Genomic DNA, 20,479 nt, shown 5'->3' with positions numbered 1-20,479 from the left:
ACCCCTCCGCGCAATAACTTATCACCCTTGTCGACTCACGCAAGGTCCGACCCTCGTGATAATTGTTTAAAGCGACCACTGGCCACCCGTTTACCTCGAGCGGTGGTCCACCGTTCTCTCACCTTCTCTTTCTCTCTCTCTCTCTCTCTCTCTCTCTTCTCTAATTGTAAGCTTTATGTACTTGAGGTATGACCCAATGCTTAATTACAATCAAATTACCTACACTTTATTCTCCTTAAACGACTTTAAAATACCACACATATCGATTAGATTTAATTCTTTTTATTTATATATATATATTTATAATTATTAGATAAATAAATACTAAATTTGTATAAAAAGCAACAAATTAATTGTAACACCTACTAATTAAGATCATTCTTTTGTTAATTTATACATTCATTTAGAAAGTAAATCGGGTCCAATCTTTTACAGGAATGCAACATTCTTCGAATATTTCATCGAGATGTATTAGCATAAGTTATTGCGTAGCGCATAATAAATCGACAGAAATGTAAAGGAAATGGTGTCTAAGAAAAGCGAACGTGACGGCGTTGATAGTGAATATTCTATATACAATATATGTATATATGCTGTATATATCAGAACAGTAGGTTCTGAAGCAGTAGTGAGTAGTGACGTGGTTAGTGCACCGGGACGATAAATTAACTAATATCCTGGCTTAGCTTTAATTAGCCTCGATCCTTTCGACGCTTCCTGTTAGCATTTTTCTTTCCGACCGCATGTATCTCCAAGATCGTGCTCCGAGATTATTGATTAATTAGATCTCTTAAAAAGCAAGCAAAACTCAAATAATATTATACTTCTTACACGTTCAAAATAATTATTATCGAAAGGTAAGTTCGTCTCGGGAAGTCAGTTGGTATGTTAAAACTGAACGAGTATAATTAATCGACATTGCAAAAGAGACCTCGATAGCCACCTGAATTTTTTTTTCATACACTCTTTCTCTCTCTCTCTCTCTCTCTCTCTGCCTATGGTTTCCTAAAGTAACACAAAGAAAAAAGAAAAATCTAACAACAAAATTATTAATTATTAATTCACCATATCGGTAATTAAGCAGCCACGATCGATCGATACTACTGCTACTCCCCTCTACTCACCTCATTCTCTAGATGGCGGCCTCTTTTACATTTTAAATATATCGATATCTGGTATCTGACTTCATGAAGAATTCATAATGAACATTTCTTAACGTACGACCTATCCTCTAATTATTTATACATGTACGTTGGTAACATTGACAAATAGAGCGAATAATATATGTAGGTATTGTAGGTATTATATATTATGGCTGATAGGCATGGATACTTGACACTGTAAGTAGTCAATGTCCAGTCAGACCTATCTATATTCTTGAGCGCAACATCACAAACGTATCTATGTTACATAGAAATACCGCAACGACACACGTACCCACACAAATATACATGCGCGCGTGTGCACATCTAAAAGTAATTGATTCTTACGACATATGGAGTGTAGGATCAGGTTAAAAGACAAAAAAATATTCAAGGAAAATGAAAAGAAAAAAATCCCCAAGAATTATTTTTCTTTGAGTAGCATCGAAAGCAAGTTAGCAAGGTGTTCCTTTCACGAAATTACAGTGTTCAGCTAAGTCTTAAAACGTGACCGGATTATAAAAGTTGGTGAAAACGGGCAACCGTCGATATCTTGAGTTTAGAAAAGGAACGAGGAATATATGGGGTAGGATAAAAAAAAGAAAGGAAAGGAAAAAAAAAGACTAAAAGGATTCCTTCGGTGGTTGCAGTTAAATAAAACTGACGAAAATCTTTCCCCGAAGGCGCGAAGGGTCGAACGAAGGGATGTGAAGAAGATAGAGAAAAAAGACAGACAGACAGACGGACAGAGAGTGTGAGTGGGTGGTGAAGGTGATGGTGTTGAGGAAGAAGAAGGGAGGAAGTAAAGGGAGAAAAACGTGTGGAGAGTACTCAGACAGGCGCCATGTGTATAATAATGTTAAAGAATGTTAAATGCGGGAGGGTTTGGAGTATCCGGGACGCATACATTAGTTGTTAACAATGCTATAAAGGACACTCGCCGTACTTCCCCTACTACTTTCAACAACGACCACTGTTCTCCTCTTCTAACGGCGGACTTAGATTTACGAGCTCTCCTTTCCTCACGATTTTTATGTAATATTCTTCGACTATGAGTTAGGGGAAGTCCAACAAGAAAATACGCCTAAGTCTTATAAATATAAATTATATGTACAGACGCGCACATATACACATATATACATACCTATATTTACTATCGCGTTGTAACACTGCACCTAATACGACAGTGTATGCATACCTATTTCTATCATAACTTGTCAGGTGACTGGTTTTAAATGACAGTTATATTTGTTACTATTAAATATGATAATAGTCAATTCTTGGTATTGGCTTGAATTATAAAGAAAATAAATAATATTGAGTGTAGAATTTTAATTAAAAATTTTTAACACAGGACGTGGTACATTTAGTGCTGACCATGCCGATAATTATACGTTCATCCAAACTTGCTAAAAAAAAAAAAAATAAAATGTACTTTTATTAATTTTTCTTTCATTATATTAATTATTATAAATATTATGATTGAAAAAAAAATGTAATTAAAATTAAAAAGAGATCGGAACAGAGAATGATCCGTTGAAAGATGATATTCGATTACCGAATGGCCTTGACCCACGGTCCTTGACCCTTAAGTACTCTTGAAAATGTCTTGGATAGTGAGAAACAATATTAATGAGCTCAGGCAGAAAATTGACACATGCGTACAGGTGTACAGTCGATGTAGATGATAGTAATACTTGTTAGATACATATTATATATATATATATGTATAATTCGCGATGTTCCCGAACAAGTATGACTCCACTTATACGACCATCTTCCTTTATATTTTTCCATTTTATTTTTTTTTTATACTCGTCGCCAGTCTAGTTGGCAAACGGATGTCTAATTACCAAGATATCGATCTCCGTAACGTCCATTATTTTACTTTTTGTCTTATTATATGCCTCTGTCCTTGCTTGTGTTATATACACATACATAACTTCCTTTCTGATGACTATCAAACCGAATTGAAACCTAATGTACATTTTTAAAGTGTCATAAACGATTTCTAATTCATTTCATTTAAACCTAATATCATTAATTACATGCTTGTTTCTAACACTTCATTAAATGTTGGACTGAAAATATCTAAAAATAAATTTAAATAGAATAATTGAAACTCAATTTTTTAGAAATAATTTCTAATATTTTTATACGGATTATAGTTGTATATCGTTCCTTCGTCTTATTCTTGGCTAGAAATAAAAGAATCCTTCAAAATACAGCTAATAACTTTGTAAATTGACTAATATTAATTACGTGCTTGTTTCTAATACTTTGGTAAACGTTTTTTTTACGGGAAAAATTTGATAATGAATTGAAAAAAAAATAATAATCGAAGTTCTAATTATTCGAAATAATAATTTATATAATTTATTTATTTCTCTCTGCAAAATATCGTAGTGTATCCTTTTTTATTTCTTCTTTTCTTGGAATAAAAGTGTCGTTAGAAATACAGTTGATAACTTTGTAAATTGACGTCTTTTAACATCGATGAAGTTTTACGTTAGCATTTTAGGTTAATAAAACTATATTTATAGAAAGAAAGAAAGCCAGCACGAAATAGTAGCAATAGAAAGGATCGAGGGGTAGTTTGCGAGGCAAGGGGGGTGGTTGGTCCCGTGGGAGGACCACCTTTCCATTAGACGCAAGATTGATTTTGTGAAAGCTCCTTTTCCTAACAGGACCTTCCTATATATACACATATATATATATACATTTATACATATATATATATATATAAATAAGTATGTGTGTTTGTGTGTGTATTTCGCAGCTGGAACACTAATGTGATTAAAATAATTCTACGATAATCAAAGTACAAAGCACTACTACCATTTTCTTTTCTAGATTCTTATTCGTTTTAATCTGTCTCTCGTGTATCAAGATAAAACTCTACCGTAACGAACATTTGAGAATGCAGTAAACTTAATCGTTAAACAATAATTTGAAATAAACACTTTAAGAAATCGTGATTTCTCTCCACTTCATTTTTATAAAATAAAAGATAATACGATAAAGATGAAAATGATTTACAGAAGACCTGATTAACGATCTGAAACTTCCTATTTTATGTTTCCGTATTATCTTCATAGTTCATATGTACATACGTACATACATACATCCATACATAGGAGAAGATTGAATCTATATTATTTTCGTTTTATTTACCGAACATCTAGAAAAATAATGAGTTTTGTTGTATGAATTATCTTTACTTCGAGATCGTGCAAGAACGAAATGTAAGGAATTGCTATTAAAAAAGGAAGGACTTTATGTATACATATATGTATGTGTGTATATACTAGCTAACTCGTAAGTATAGATAAGTAAGCATATGAATAGATGGAATAAGGCTAGTAAAAAGGTGGGAGGGGAATAGATCGGCATTTGACTAATTACTTTCATTCGTCACACTATTTTTATCGTCTTATAGTAACGAGATAAAGTCGACCGGCAACATTTAGTCGCTATAAAAATTACATGCCCCGCGATAAGCAATAAAATATCGAACGGCTTGTACGCTGGACCTTACCTCCGTATAATTTACGTAATTTATATAAGTCCGATTGGAGTAACGTTTAATTACGTTTCTTAGTTCCATTCTAACCTGAAGAAATAATGAATGCTTTTTAACGAAAGAATATGTTTAAATACTCATTTTTTGAAATGATACTTTTCCAAACTTCCTCTGGATCAGTTGAAATTAAAATAGTATCTCGTTTATCGTTCAAATGTACCTAAGCGGTATTATATCAATTGAAGGAAAAATAAATATATAATTAAACGTACTATTAAATTATTAAAATTTCTATATTTAAAAATTAAAAAATCATATGAGTATAATTTCTAGCGTTCAACGAATTTGAATTATATTCGGCTAAGGAAATCCATCATCCAATTCAATCGTTAGAAACGTACACGAACGTTTAGATGTTCATCTAACTTTACTGTTGAGATAGGTAGTATAATTGTAATATCGCATCTTACATGGGTAAAGAATATTTTCCTTTAGATAGGTATTTATACGAATAAGGAATCGTACGCGCTTACCTGTACCATACAAAATGATTGATGCTCTCGTGTCCATTGCGTAAACTTAAAGCGATAAACGTAGAGAGAATTACGAAGAACTAAACTGTGCTTTACGGTGTTCAACGATGAAACACGAGAACTTTTTACATTTTACTTCTACCATGACACAATACACTTTACAATAATCTGAGAAGTCTTTTTTATTCTTCTTTTTCTTCTTCTTGAAATGACAACGTGTGTTGCTGGTTTATTAAAATTTAATACTTAAACTGAACTTACGTTAAATATTAAATTCTTTTTCTTTGTTAAAACAATCGAATATGAATCTTTTAAAGAGGGGGGGCGGATCAACAAAATAATACAAATTTAAATTACCGTTCAAAATTATTTGATTATCTTAAAAAGTGATTGAAAGTTCACTTAATTGAAAACTATATCCAATTATTTTCAATATTTTTATAAGAAATCAATTGTCTGTTCCAAAAATAATCAGGTTCAATCTGAATGTGATGTCCATTGAACATTTTCATTCGTGCAGAATGTATTTTCAATATATTGATTAAATATATTTATAATTTGGTCTTAATTATTTCTTAAAACAATTAGCTTTCACAATGTTGCAGACGTTATTACTAAGAAATATGCAAAGCAACACTGAAAGCAAATGGTGATTATTTTCATTTAAAAAAGATCTAAATAATTAATAAGCATATTATAAGTTCTGTCCATTTAATTGGAAACTTCTAATAAAATCGAATTTATATAATAATAATTTTGTCACGATAAAATAAATGACTGGCAATAAATTCCCTTCTAAATTTCTTTAACCATAAGTGATAAAATAATTTCAACTGCTAACCTATACTTAAAAAATTTGTATAGGAATATGCAAATGCATATTGTACTTTACAAATACTTAAATATCCTACCCTATTTATACACACTTGTTATGAATTTAATTAAACGTGATACGAGATCAGGATTCATTAAAATATACAAGTGTTTAATGGCAAGATACGGTCAGTATAAGATATTCTCAGTATCTCTCGTTTCTTATCGTTGGTTAGAAGTTAGAATTAGTGAGTAAAAAGATTGCCAGGCAGGAAGTTGGAAAGACGCAAAAGGAAGGGCCGTAGGTTCAGCGAGGCCGTATGCGAAGGGGTCGAGCATGGTCGCTCCACCCCGATGATTGCAGGTTGCATCGGCACGCCTTCTACCTGGCCAGACATTTACCTTCATATCATGCACACACTCTTTCTCTCTCTCTCTCTCTCTCTCTCTTTATCTTTCTCTCTTACACATATACGCATATACATAGAAACATACAAATACACTTACGACGAGTTCCGTTCGTCTTTCTCCAGCAAGAAGAGTGCCCTTCGTCCAATTTTCTTACACGAAGAGCCTTCGTTGCGCCCACCATAATCATATGTTGGCGAGTCTACTGCATCGTTGCATGCACTCCAACATGGCCGCCGCATCGCATCAGACCGATACCAACTACAACTTCTATGGCGTTTCTTCAAACCTTCTTTAACTTTATTTTATATTTTTATATTCTAAAATTTACGTTTGAATTTATATATTTCTATTTTATCTTATTAATATTAAATCTTAATTAATATTTACTTTAATTAAAAAATATTATTCAAAGTATAATGCTAAAAAGAAAAAGTAATTAAGTTGTATAGTTCTAATTTAATATCAGGATGTTACAACATAGACGATTTGTACTCCGTTTAGATCTGAACACGATAAAAAATAAGCTACAATAAAAGAGTATACGAAAAGAAATACCCACATATGTATAGTAGTAAAATTTAAAATGAAATAATATATTCTTTAAACATTTTTTTTAAATCTCTATGTTATACAACGTTATCTTAGACGATGCTTACTTTGCTACGGAAACGTGCGTAACGATCACATACAAGGTTAAAGTGTATACAAATCGAATGATCTCAATATTATGTCTACACGAACGTTACTTTCCTATCCTATACGTATATAAATATCATATATTCATATTTAATAAAACGATATCAATTTTAACGAAATTGTGAAATAATTATTGGATTAATTTGATCGATTATTCATTTTTACATATTTTTGTGCGTATCTCTTTCAAGAAGAAAAAAAAAACTTTACTATGCTAATTCAAATAGAGCCAACATGTTTGAGGATTTTCACGAGTCGCTAAAAAATGCAGACGATCGGTTCTGACGCTTGAGGGAAGTGAAAGAGAAAGAAAAAGAGGAAGCTAAAGAGAAAGAAAGAGAGAGAGAAAGTACGTAATAACACAGTGGGCCCTTTCGTGGTAGAGCTTTTGCATAAAATCGATGCCAGATTATGGTTCGAAGGCACTACCCAAGAGCTGAATATCTATCCCTAGCTGTATTCACGAAGAGAAGCTCGTCGTTCTGCTTAAATCCTGTCTATGCGATCCCTTCGGACGAAGGGATGCGATGATCCGTCGGCTTTGAACGAAGAAACTATAGATGTGTCTCATTTTAAAAGACTACTAGGTTTCTCTCCGTCTCTTTTTCTCTTTCTTTAGATAAGCATATATGTGGATGAATAACTTAAACAGATAAAAGAATTCGATCTTCTTATCGAATCTATGATAGTTACATATGTATGTATAAAAACTGCACTTTTCTTGTGAAACATTATTCTCATAGATAATACTTCAGCAAAAGATCCATCTTGAAAAAAATGTAATAGAACAGAAAAATATATAATGATGCCACTAAATTATTTTAATTAAACAAAATTGTATAATAAGCCGTAAATTTTCTAATAATTCAAATAGAATTTCTAAATTACAGATAAATTATTTGGAAAATTTACAAAATTATTTGACGCAACATTAACCCTTTGTAAAATATTATATAATAATAGATTTATAATTATTTTTACGGTGTACTCCGTTTATGGTATACACGATAGAAGAAAAAAAATCTTAATCAAGACAAATTAAACCTAAATAATCAAATAATCAAATAAAAAAAAGAAATAAAATAGCAATAATAATTCATAATCTTTATACTACAACCTTTTTTTTATACTTTTTTGTTTTCTATACATTGAAATGATATTTAAGTAACATACCCGTAGCTTAATATCTCGAATCGATCGACTAAACTCTATGACAAAGAAATCAATTATTCCGGACAATGGATTTATCAGGGGGGTTTAGAGCAGCTAGCTACTCGAATTGCCAAAATGGGCTTCCCAAGGCAAAGTGGAACGAAGAGGTGCGAAACATTTTGCAGCTCGGGCCTCCGGTCGATGCTCAGCTCGTGGTTCTTGTTTTGCTCACCGTTAATTGATTATCGTTCGTATCCGAGCAGCGTACAAACCAACGAGGCCCCAGACCAAAAGCAAAGCATCGAAGGCCTTTCCAACCATCTAACCAGCCAGCTAGCTAGCTTGCTAGCTAGCCAGGCATTCCACTTGGACTCCCTTCCCTACTTGAAAACCGTGCGTTTAGTTCATGGAGTGTACCTTTCCACAAGCCCTTGTCTACGTCCTTGCATAAATCTGTAATGAGCCATAGTTTACGGGGATTCCCTTCTTCTTCTTCTTCTTCTTCTTCTATTTTTTCTTCTGTAACTATCTTTCTTTCTTTAATCATTCGACGATCTATACGCCACAAATTATCCAATAGTCATGAATTACGTATTATCTCATTGCACGATGAATTATTTTTCGCTCGTTATCGAACAACATTACCTAATACACTATAATCGAATTTACTATCAATTTTCCTCTCATAGCTAATATAATCTAACGACTTTGACTTCGATGACAGAATATACGATTAAATATTCCTAAATCGATGAGCTCGTTTCTAACGAACCTGAACAAAAATATCGAATTATCTTTGTGAATATATTTGATCGTCTGATAATAAATTTGGAAAATGTGTTATCGCGATATGATTCGAAAAAATTGCTAATTTAATGAAAAGTAAAATGATGAGGAGGTAGTGTGGGTGGTATCAATCACCAAGACCCAAAGAGTCTCCAAACTCTGGGTTCATTAAATTTTCTACCTGTTTCTAAACCGGCCAAAGTACAAACGAAACCGCCTGCCCTTTTCAACGTCTCGAACTCTCGTCACTCATTTTTCATACGTTTACATCACCGCTTTACCGCTCGGTTCTCAATGTCGGAATTAAGAAAGAGAAAAGATCAAAAAAAGAGAAAAAATGACACGCGTAAAGGAAGAAAGAGAGAGAGAAAGAGAAAGAAAGAAAGAGAAGGATAGAGATATAGATAGCGAGAAAAAGAAAAAGAAAGAAAGAGAAATCGTTCCTCTCCTGGACAACGTTCGATCGAGCCAGTTCTTTCCGCCCTTTATTCTTCTTCCTTCGCAAGTTTTCTTCCTCCGGCTAAAGGCACGAACACGGGGGAAACAAAAGACAAATTACACGAGACGGCCATCATGTGACCCTTCCCACCTGTCTATACACAACTTGCTCGAAGAATAAGAGGAAAAGGTGGAGGGGGAGAGGGGAATGAAAGAACTCTGAGGGAGGACAGGTAGATTTCAGACTCTCTCTTTCTCTCTCTCTCTCTTTTTCTCTTTCTCTTTCTCTTTCTCTTTCTCTTTCTTTCTCTTTCTTTCTCTTTCTGGTCGCGTGTGGACTACTTATTCCAGCACGCTTCATCGTTTGCTTTCCCTTTGCCGACGGTCATTATGCCTCGGCATTGATCCTTAAACATCGGAAGCAAAATGAAGTTTTCCTTGTATGAACCCTTCACCATGAGATAAATAAGATCAACGACGCTAGATCGTCGTACCATTTGTTCCGTCCTATGGAAAATCTTATTTCTTCTATAACGTGACGTAATTATCTTCATATTTCTCTTTATCCTACACTTGAAAGTTTTAAAATAAATACTCTTCTCTGGAATATGTGTCCATTTTTTTTTTATGTTTTATTTTATTTTCATTCCAAGAACAATCGCAAACGTTACACTTCTATCGAGTATAAACTTAGAAGATATTTTTGTTTCGTGAAAGAAAAATATGGTGAGATACTGAAAGTAATACTTAAAGCATAACCCGAATAGACTACTTTCGACGATGAGTGACGAATCGTGCTATGTTATTGCACGATTGTAATTTTAAGAAATTTTTTTTTCTAACAATCGAAATTCAACCTATCTTCTATTATTTTTGATATTGTCTGTTGTAATTTTATCCAAATTATTAATTATAACAATATTAACAATAAAATTTAATAATTTAATTAAATCAATAAAAATATTGATAGATAGTGAAATTCTTTGAATACGTTAAATAATTGGTTATAATATGCTAAGAAATAATAAGAAAGTAGTGACAATATTAAGAAATACGAGCTCTATTTTGGTTAGACTTATCCATCGCACCTTGCACGTGATCTTGTCACTCAACGTTCTACGTGTCAACTATCACCTAGCTAGTGTATGTCATCTCTCAACCCTGTTCGCAGAAGAATGAAATACTAACAGATATTTTCGTTCTTTCGTTGAAAGACGAGCGGTGATTACAAAGCAGCAATTTCTTTCATAAACTTTGATTGACAACTGTCATTCGATTATTTTATCGTTAAAAATATTTACAACTTGATTCAATTTTCTGTAAGATAAGATAATAATACATTTATAAAAAAATGTTCAAGATAAATATATGACAAAACAATTCACATTCGATTATAATAAAATATTGTTTATTCATCAATGACTTAATAAAAAACCTTCAATCATTATCCAGAAATTAATGATAATTGAACAATTAGTATGAATTTTCGTATATGAAAACAAGTACGAATGGATACGCAGCATAATTATTATATTACACATGGTGTGTTGATCACATCGTTGGTAATAACTGAGCAAAGAACGGGAATGGAATTTAAGGGATTAAAGTCATGCCGATAGCAATTAGAATGCTAAACGAACATTAAAATTCCATATATAGTAGTATTGGTTCCCAAGAGAGAAATTCAAAGCGTCCAACCATGATCGACCGATTTCATGTGTCTTTGCGCTATGGAAATGTCGATATGCATGTTTCTGTACATAGAAATACATAATGTGTATACTCACACACATTTATATACAAAATAGTGTATATATATATATATATATATATATATATCAGCCCTTAAAAATCGAAGAGTGTCAGATAACGGGAACGCAAAATGCATTCAATAGGCGTGGAATACTGGCTGATTGACAGGTCCGTCCAGCCAATCGCGAGACCGAAATGCTGATGAGGCCCACGTCAATCACGCTTTCATCTCTCTCTCTCTCTCCCTTTCTCTCTTTCTTTCTCCCTTCCTTCTATGTTTCTCTCAACCCTCGTTCAGTAGAAATACCACGTGCGAAGTTAACCCCGTTCCACGAACCAACCAACCAACCACCCACTCACCCTTCCCTTTTTTTTGTCCTTCCCTTCTCTGACGTCCATCTTTCTTTCTCTCTTCTTTCCCATCTCACTACTCTTCTTTCTCTATTTTTCTCTCATTTTCTATTTTCTTTCTTTCTTTAACATCGTTCTCATTTCCGTCTCACTCTCTTTCTCTCGCTTTCTCTATTTTTATGTACTCTCTTTCTTTTTCTATTTCTATATCGTCTGTCTCACTCTATTTTTTCCTTTCGTTATTTCTCTTTCTCACACTCACGAGCCCTTCTCATCCATGCTCGAACCCATCTCTACCTTCTCCAACTCCCGACAACTCTCATCCTACTTTGGAAGCACCCTTCGGGGCCACCCTTACATCCGCTTGGGGTGGTTCAGCATTTTGGAGGCCGCCGTTAGACAGCCCTTATACACAGAAAACGCTTCTGTAGACCTGCACCACGTATCGTACTTTTTTGTACTCTCGATAGGACGGGCCAAAGCGTTGTAAAAAAAAAAACATCTAACACCCTGCGTAGGAACAAGCTAACGAAGAGAGAAAGAGAGAAGAGTCCAGGTGTCGAATAATTACATGGCCATACATCAAAGTTTTTCTAACGGTACAAAATATAGAAAAGTAATAGGAAAGTCTGATCTTTAGGAAAAGTATTCTAATTTATTTTGCAATGACATAAATATTTTAACCTATAACAACTATATATTATAATCTAAAGTATACGTGTGTATGTTAAACAACAAATTACGTGAAACAATATTTATGTTTTATTCAAATTAGAATAAAATATTGTACTTGCATTAGATCTAGCTCAGTGTGTCGCTAATACAGGATAGAAATTCATTCGTTTGGGGTAGGGAAACGCGCGATCGAATTCTAGATGGTAATGGTTATTCTGTACATTCCGTAATTACGCTCTCGAGGACTATTAATAATTGTTGTGTGTCTCTCTTCTGGCGGAAATTAGCGTTACGTCATGCGATCTATCGAAGTACAAGTAATCGTGGGATACTTGGTGGCTACTTTCTATGGTCTGGCAAGTATCTTGAATACACTAGCCCCTTTTGCTCCTTGCTACTTTGCTTCTCTTATCCCTACCCTACCCTTCCTCTTCCTATTGGCGGAACACCCTAGCTAGAGCTTCCCCTTGTTATCGCGAGACAAGTTTCTTGCCTGATAACAATTAGGAGGTGTTTCGCATCGACACGGAATACCGACGGTTGGGAACTTGCCCAAAAGTTTCTAAGGAGTCGAGAGACCCTCCCACTATGGCTACCACAGGTACATTGACACGAGAAGCTTACGCTCCTTCATTGTTGCGATGACGTACCTCTATCTCCTTCACGTCCCTCTGATCATTAATTAGATAACTATTTATCTCTTTAAATCTTCGATAAAAACTATGTGAAGCATCGTTCGTCTTATATTAGACGATATGAAGGATGTAAGAAAAATTGCAAATCGTCTAAGGATATTGTTAAAATTGTGAATTTTATTAAATAGGATCTTATAAAAAAATTCTTTAGGTAAAAGAAACTTTAATTGTAAAAGATATATATATATATATATTTGTCAAGTATGAAAAATATAACGAAAATGATTTTGATTATTTCATTGTTGCAGAAAATGGTCTTCCAAGAAGATTAAGGACTGCTTATACGAACACACAATTGTTAGAATTGGAGAAAGAGTTTCACTTCAACAAGTACCTATGTCGTCCACGACGAATCGAGATCGCAGCTTCGCTAGATCTGACAGAAAGACAGGTAAGAATAACATTTGCTAACTGACATTAACTTCAAAACAAAATGAATCGATAAAATATAAATTACTCTGAAAGGTTCCTTACATCAGTCTTTCATCTAAAGTGAGAGAAATATTTCGATCGAATGAAAATGTAACAGTGTTTGTATTCGTAGGTAAAAGTATGGTTTCAAAATCGAAGAATGAAGCATAAACGACAGACTTTGAGCAAAGAGGACGGCGACGAAAAGGATGGTTCGACGTCCGACGGTATGGAGAAAACGAAGAATGATAAAATTTTAAGTATCGATGCTGACGAGAAGAAGAGCTGTCACAACTGTGATATTTCTGGGGTTGGAGACGTCGGTAGTACTCTTTCAGGTGACGTAGCCGATCTGGCATCGTCTGGTCGACGAAGTAGCAACAGCAATAACAATAACACCAATAACAATAATAATAATAATACTCCGACTGCTACCAACAACAACAATAGTAATCCAGGATTCAATACGAACAGTAATGGTGCCAGTAGTGTCGGAAGTACGAACAGTGTTTCTAGTTCTCTAGAAAAGATGATGGCCGACGATGACTCAAGGTCGCAGGATGGCAGTGAAGTGACCTCGCCGAGCGTGCCGACGAAAAAACTTTCGAACAACGAAGTAAGGGTCAAAGTCGAAAGTGGACACAAGAGTCCAAACGCATCGAAACAAATTTCTATCAGCAAAAAGTCACCGTCCGCGAGTTCAAAGGAAATATGTTCAGTAAATAGTAATGGTGTACTTCTTGCTATGCCTGATTCTACGGTCAGTACGCCGGTCTTGCCAGGTCAAAGTTCAGCAAGAAGCCTGACACCTTCCTCCACACCTGGAACACCGGCCTCCGTTCAGCTTCAACAAGGAAGTCCACTGAGCATGCAACAAACGCATACAGCATATATGCAAAGACCACGAAGCTCTCCGTCGTCAACAACTTCGGTGCCAGCTATAATGCATGGATCGGCGAATCCCGGTACTATGTTCCCACACGCTGCCATAACCATGGCAGCGAATCAAAATCATTTTCAACAACAAAACGTTTATCAATCAAATCTCGGTGTTGATTATAGAAACGGTGTTCCAACGAATAGACAAACTGTCCCTCCTGTTGTTCAACAAACTCAATCTCAAAACAGTTATTGTATCAGACAAAGATACCAACATACTAGAATTCCATATTCCAACGAAGTTCATCCATACAGACAAAATCAGACAGTCGTCTCGCGAATGAGCCACGCGAGAGTGACCGGTCCTAGAAACGTGTATGGTTCGAACATGCAATTTCATCAACAACAAAACCAATATGGAAATACTGCCGACTATAATGGATATCCTCAAAGTGAAGCAACGTATCATGCATCGTATCATAGAAACATGCAAAGCGGAGGTGCTTACAATACCGCCCAAGGCTATCCCAATCCACAAGCCGAACAACCGACGGAAGGATATATGAATTCTGGAAATTATGGTTATACGAGCACCGGTTATCATCCCAATAGTGAAAATCTTGCATCCCACGGTCATTCCAATGTGTCAACGCAAAGCGGACAACAACATTATTATAATGAAATTCCACATCAGCAACAACAGCAACAACAACAACAACCGCAACCACAACCACAGCAACAACAACAACAACAAGCTGAAAGTTACGTCGCTCATCCGCCATCAATGCATCCCACTTCCAGTGATTACAGAACCAATAATAAATGTCACCCTAACACTTACTATGAACAAACCAATCAGATGCACGTTCATCAGGGTGGTGAGGCATCTAATATACCAAACAGTTATGTGTCCTCTCCAGATCCGTTCCCAGCACCCGGAATGACCACCACAGCGACTGCGATTGCAGCTGCAACCGCTGCTGTCATCACGCCACCCGGTAGCACAGGACAAGCCGACGGAAGTACGGATTATAACAATTACGGTAATTTTTACGGTGAACCCGTTCACACGACTGCACCACCACCGTCGGCCGACAACAGCAATAGCTCTTCAGACTTCAATTTTCTCAGCAATCTCGCCAATGACTTTGTACCCGAATATTATCAGCTCAGCTGAGTCCACGAGACGGAGAATCCGTGTCAGTTTGACTGGACCGATGAGCAGGGACTCCTCAATGTGTTATACTGACTACTTTGTGATTTGTAAACGTATCGTGGCGAAAAGAAGAATATGTGCTGTGTTTATGATTAGGGTTGGTGATATATTAGTGATAAATATGAAGTTAACAATATTTCGTGATTTCATGAAGTTACTCGACTATTTCTAAACCATCGGAATTGATGATGACTGGATGAACGATTTTAAACTCGTAATATCTCGTTGACTTATTTTCAAACACATCGTTCGAAACTCCTACTTTTAAATTTTGGTGTAATAAAAAAAAAAAAAAAAAATACACGATTAATAGGAAAAATCATTTCAAGCGTATGTAAGTATAATATCTTACAATTAGTACGGGAAAAAAGACAAAATGAAGAAAAATGAAACGAAACGATGCAACTTAAAGTATAATTCGCGTTTGATTGATCGTTAAAATGCACTGTTTAGGTTAAAATGTATTCACTATACGTGTTTATCGTCATGCACTGTTTAATGGATAAATCTAATCATTGCGTCCATGCAAAGAATTTGTTCTTAATACAGGGATTAATATGTTACGTTAATTCTGTTATTTATTATTAAGAAGAAGAAGAAGAAGTAAAGTATGATGATGATGATGATGATGATTATGATTGATAAATGCAGCTTGTATATACGTAAATAGTAGATACTATATGTTGTATTTTTAGGCGTTTCCAAATGAATCCTGGCCAATTTGTTCTTCGAAAATTTCTTTAAAAATTAGCTAATAGTTCAATGGCCAGTTATGAAAAAGGAAAAGAATAGACAAAGTCATAGAAAATTGCAAACAACATATAATCTTAATTTTGCGTTAACAATTCATTAAAATCGACGAGAAGAAGCGTGTAAATATAACGAAAAATAATTATTACGAAAATGAATAAAGATAAAAAAAACCTAATCAATCACGAAATTAGAACTCTCGTGAATAAATCGAAAAGAGATTTGAAAAGTGCAATGTTTTTATATAAATATCTTTATGTAAATTGTATCATAATTGGGAGTTTTCAAAGTTAATCCTCTAAACACGAAAAATATTATGTAAAGATGAAATAAAATACTAAATCATATATTGTAGAAATGATTAAAAAGAAAATAGAAGAAAATCAATACCAATGGAATAAATAAATACGTAAACGCTTTTCTTTAAAACAAAGTTTTATCGAAATAGGCCATTACGAAGAGAGGATAAAGTCTAAAATTATTTAACACGTTCGTGAACAGCTACTGCATTTGCAATATTTTTGTTTTCTTCTGGTTAATCACCATCGTATATATGCCACACTTTCATTTCATCGCATTTAATCTAAATATATTTGTTTAATTTTTAAAAAAGCACTTCTCTGATGCTGTAATATTTGTTTCTTTATACCGGCATATGGAAAAATTTCATATACGGGGAAAAATTTATCAAAAGGTTCTAATCTGATTTACCTAATCCTTAAAACAATTGAAATTAAATATGAGCGCCCTATGTGAATTCAGATTATCCTAGAACGTGTTAATATAAATCATTTATTATTATAAAAGTAATCGGGTATAAAGAAATCAATTTTTATATCAACTTATTATGTTTTAAGTTATTCAATTTGATTTGCGTTTTATGAATACATATATTTCAAGTTATTCATACCTTTTTTACATTAGAATTCTATGAAAAATTGTTTTTTTTTTATTATTATTTATTGTTTATTACAAAAAAAAAACATATAAAAACCCTATTGCAAAGACTCCGTCTTGCAAATATTTTTTATTTATTATTAATTTTGCAAATTGCTAAAAAATCAATCACTCCAATAATGAAATCAAAAATATATCTAATTGTTTATTTTATTATTCAACGAATTGATTTTAATATTCTATTGAATTATCTCACGAGAGTGAACGAAAATTAATTGTGTTCTTAATTAATATTTTATTTGATGAATATTTTTTTTTTATATATCTATTATATCTTTTGTTCTGAATATGTGAATTAAGAATGAAATAAAAAAAAAAAACCTACACATACACATATACACGTACATGCTGTAAATCAATAAGCAATAATTAATTATGCAAACATGTATATAATATTATAAATTAAATAAAAAATAAGAGAGAGAGAGAGAGAGAAAGAGTGAGAGTGAAATTGAGAAATGACAATGACATTTATGTGTATAAAGTATAGTGATTCTCTTCACGATCACGCTTATGTTAGTTCGTACACGCCGTCGGATGATAGAATGAATGAATGAATGAATGAATGAATGAATGAATGAATGAATGGGAAAACAAAAAACAATTTAAAAAAATAATATTACTACAACTCTCGACAGCGAATTAGAATTTCAATAAAAATTGACTGTATTTGTTTGATAGTACGTATAACATGAATCATCAAACGTACCTAATTAATTATACGTTATTTTATTTTATTTTATTTTATTTTATACACAATTTCATTATCAAATCAACTATTCGTTAAATTAATGTTTAAAAAAAAAAAACGATATCAAGAAAAATAAAAAAAAAGAATGAAAACCATTATGCATTTGAGCTAAGATTTGCATACGCGCGATTATGTAATTTTTTATAGAAAAAAAAAAAAAGAGAAAAAAAAATAATAGAAAAGAAGAAAAGAGAAATGATTGTTCGGAAATGCAACAACAACAACAACAACAACAAAAAGGGATAAATTTTGTATCCTGTTTTTGTATTTAAATTGATTTTTGTCTTCGTCTAGGATTAATAAATTATTATATTTTTTGTTGATTTTTAAACATGTACATAAATCTCTCGCGGAAAGATTAAACACGTTGATTTCTTATTTCTCGAGTTTACTGTACAAAAACAAAAAAAAAACGTTTTCAAAATTAACGCGATATTTTGTCAGTATTATTTACAATTCAAACTATTTTTCGTCGTTTGAACGAATTAAAAAAAAATCAAATTAAATTAATCACAAAATGTATAAACATTTTTCTTACGCATTTTAACATTATATAACAAAAAACAAAAAAACTTTTTTTTTTACATTAAACATTTCTCTTTGACGTAAACGATGAACAAATTTTCAATTCAAAATGAGGCAATGGATAATGTTACAAGATAATATTGACTTATTTGTTTTTCTATATTTATGTTTTTGTTTTTATTTAAAATTTTATATGTGTTTTCTATTTTTTTTTTTGATTTTCATCGAAACAAAACAAATATTGTTGTCTTCGAAATAATTATAACAAACAATTATTAGTCGCGTTCCGTTATCTTTCTTCTTTTACTATAGAATAATATAAAAAGTGTTTATAATTTATATGTTAAATACTTTAAGGCTCATTGCATGTAAAGCGCGTATGGTAATCTTATATACACATATATATATATTATTATATATTATATTCATAAATAATATATATATGCATATACATATATATATTATTTATCTATTCTCCCGATTGTATAAAAAAAAAAAAAACAAATGTCGCAGGTGATGCCTCAACACAGTAAAAAAAAAAAAAAAAAAATTATTACACGTGTACAGTCGCTCACTAACACACTTATCAAATACAAGCTCATAGCGAAACTTAAAATATTGATCCTACTTATTTACTTATTGTTTTTAATATCATTATCACTCTTATAATCCTTTCCCTGACATATGTATAATAATTTACAAAAAAAAAAAAAAAAGAAAAACAAATTGGTTAGATTCATTGGAATTAATGATAATTGTTACTTAGTATTATTTAAATGGAAAAAAAAAAAAAAGAAATAAATGATTAAAAAATGATAAGAAAAAAATGTAAAGCAACCGGAAGAAACGAATTTCATATCCAGGAGGAAAGCGAGCGTGATCCCAATGAAAGAACATCCCACTGAAAGGCCCCGAGGATCTGCGTGTGTGTAAGTCGAATTCGTACGTGAAACGAGGCACTAGTATGTCGGTAAGGAAAGTGACGATGATGGATGAGCCGAAATATCGGTGCAATCGAACCGAAATATTATTTTTAACGCGTCTCATATGCCGCGTTAGAATATTCCCGCATGCGTACTGTCTCGTGCAATTCATTTTCACGATATGAAAATAATCTTTAGGAAAAACAACAACTTTTCTTCATTTTTTTCTTTTCTTTTCTTTTTTTTCTTTTTCTTTTTTTTACAGATTAATCCACCACAATAGGAACAACCAATAAGATTTGAAAGTATATACCTAAAACAAATTGAAAAAATAAAACAAATGTTTTGTTGATAAAAATAAACAAGATCAAAGAAGCATTAATTTTTTTGAAATAAAAGTTAATATATATATATATAAAAAAAAAATGATTATTTGAATGAGAGGAAGATCTTGTAATTTTAAATTCGTATAATCTTTTTGAATTGAAATAAATAAGAAGAAAAATAAATTAAGTGCACAATCGAAGAGGAAAAAAATCACAACAAGTTGGATAACAAAAGTTAAATCGTACATGGATAAAGTAAAAGTACATACGTAGTAGGTAGGTAACGATACGTACGCGGAGAGGTTTGAAGGTAGGACGGAACGTCTGTGTCAGTGAAGAGACTGACAATGATGGATGACCACGCGTGATGCGTGTGAGTCAAGCCCATACGACGCCATAGGCTTCGAGCTCATATGTGGCCTTCCGTCCCGACGAACGCACCGTCCGAACTGTTGCTATCGTTGCATCTGTGCAGAGAAAGAGAAAGAGAGAGAGAGAAAGAGAGAAAGAGAAAGAGAAAACCCCACCGAAACTCGAACCCCCTGATCACCCTCAAACGTCGCCCTCAAACCAAACCCTCAAACCAAACCCTCCGTGCAGACCTCCACCCTGCGCATCGGCTAATTTCTCGATGCTATTAACTTTTTCTCCTTTTTCCTATACCTACTCCGCTTTTGCCTGGAACAAAAAAAAAAAAAATATATTGAAGAAAGAAGAAGACCGACTGAAATTCAACCTCCGTGACCTTTGTTCTTACAATTTCTTGATCTTTCA

At 33.2% G+C, this 20,479-nt stretch overlaps 1 protein-coding gene across 1 annotated transcript in view; it reads left to right on the top strand.

The window, feature by feature from the left end:
* Positions 1-17,209, top strand: part of LOC107068671 (uncharacterized) — a 29,846-nt gene extending 12,637 nt beyond the window's left edge. The window contains exons 2-3 of the mRNA XM_015325335.2: positions 13,216-13,358; positions 13,512-17,209. Of these exons, the coding sequence (XP_015180821.2) occupies positions 13,216-13,358; positions 13,512-15,434 (2,066 nt within the window). The 3' untranslated portion in view covers positions 15,435-17,209. The remainder of the gene's footprint in view (positions 1-13,215; positions 13,359-13,511) is intronic.
* The last annotated feature ends 3,270 nt before the right edge of the window (positions 17,210-20,479 follow it).

The sequence above is a fragment of the Polistes dominula genome, unplaced genomic scaffold (genome assembly GCF_049000335.1).
Source record: "Polistes dominula isolate Pdom_NZ unplaced genomic scaffold, Pdom_raw_medaka contig_33, whole genome shotgun sequence".
Taxonomy (NCBI): Eukaryota; Metazoa; Arthropoda; class Insecta; order Hymenoptera; family Vespidae; genus Polistes; species Polistes dominula.
This window is presented reverse-complemented; position numbering and strand designations above follow the sequence as displayed.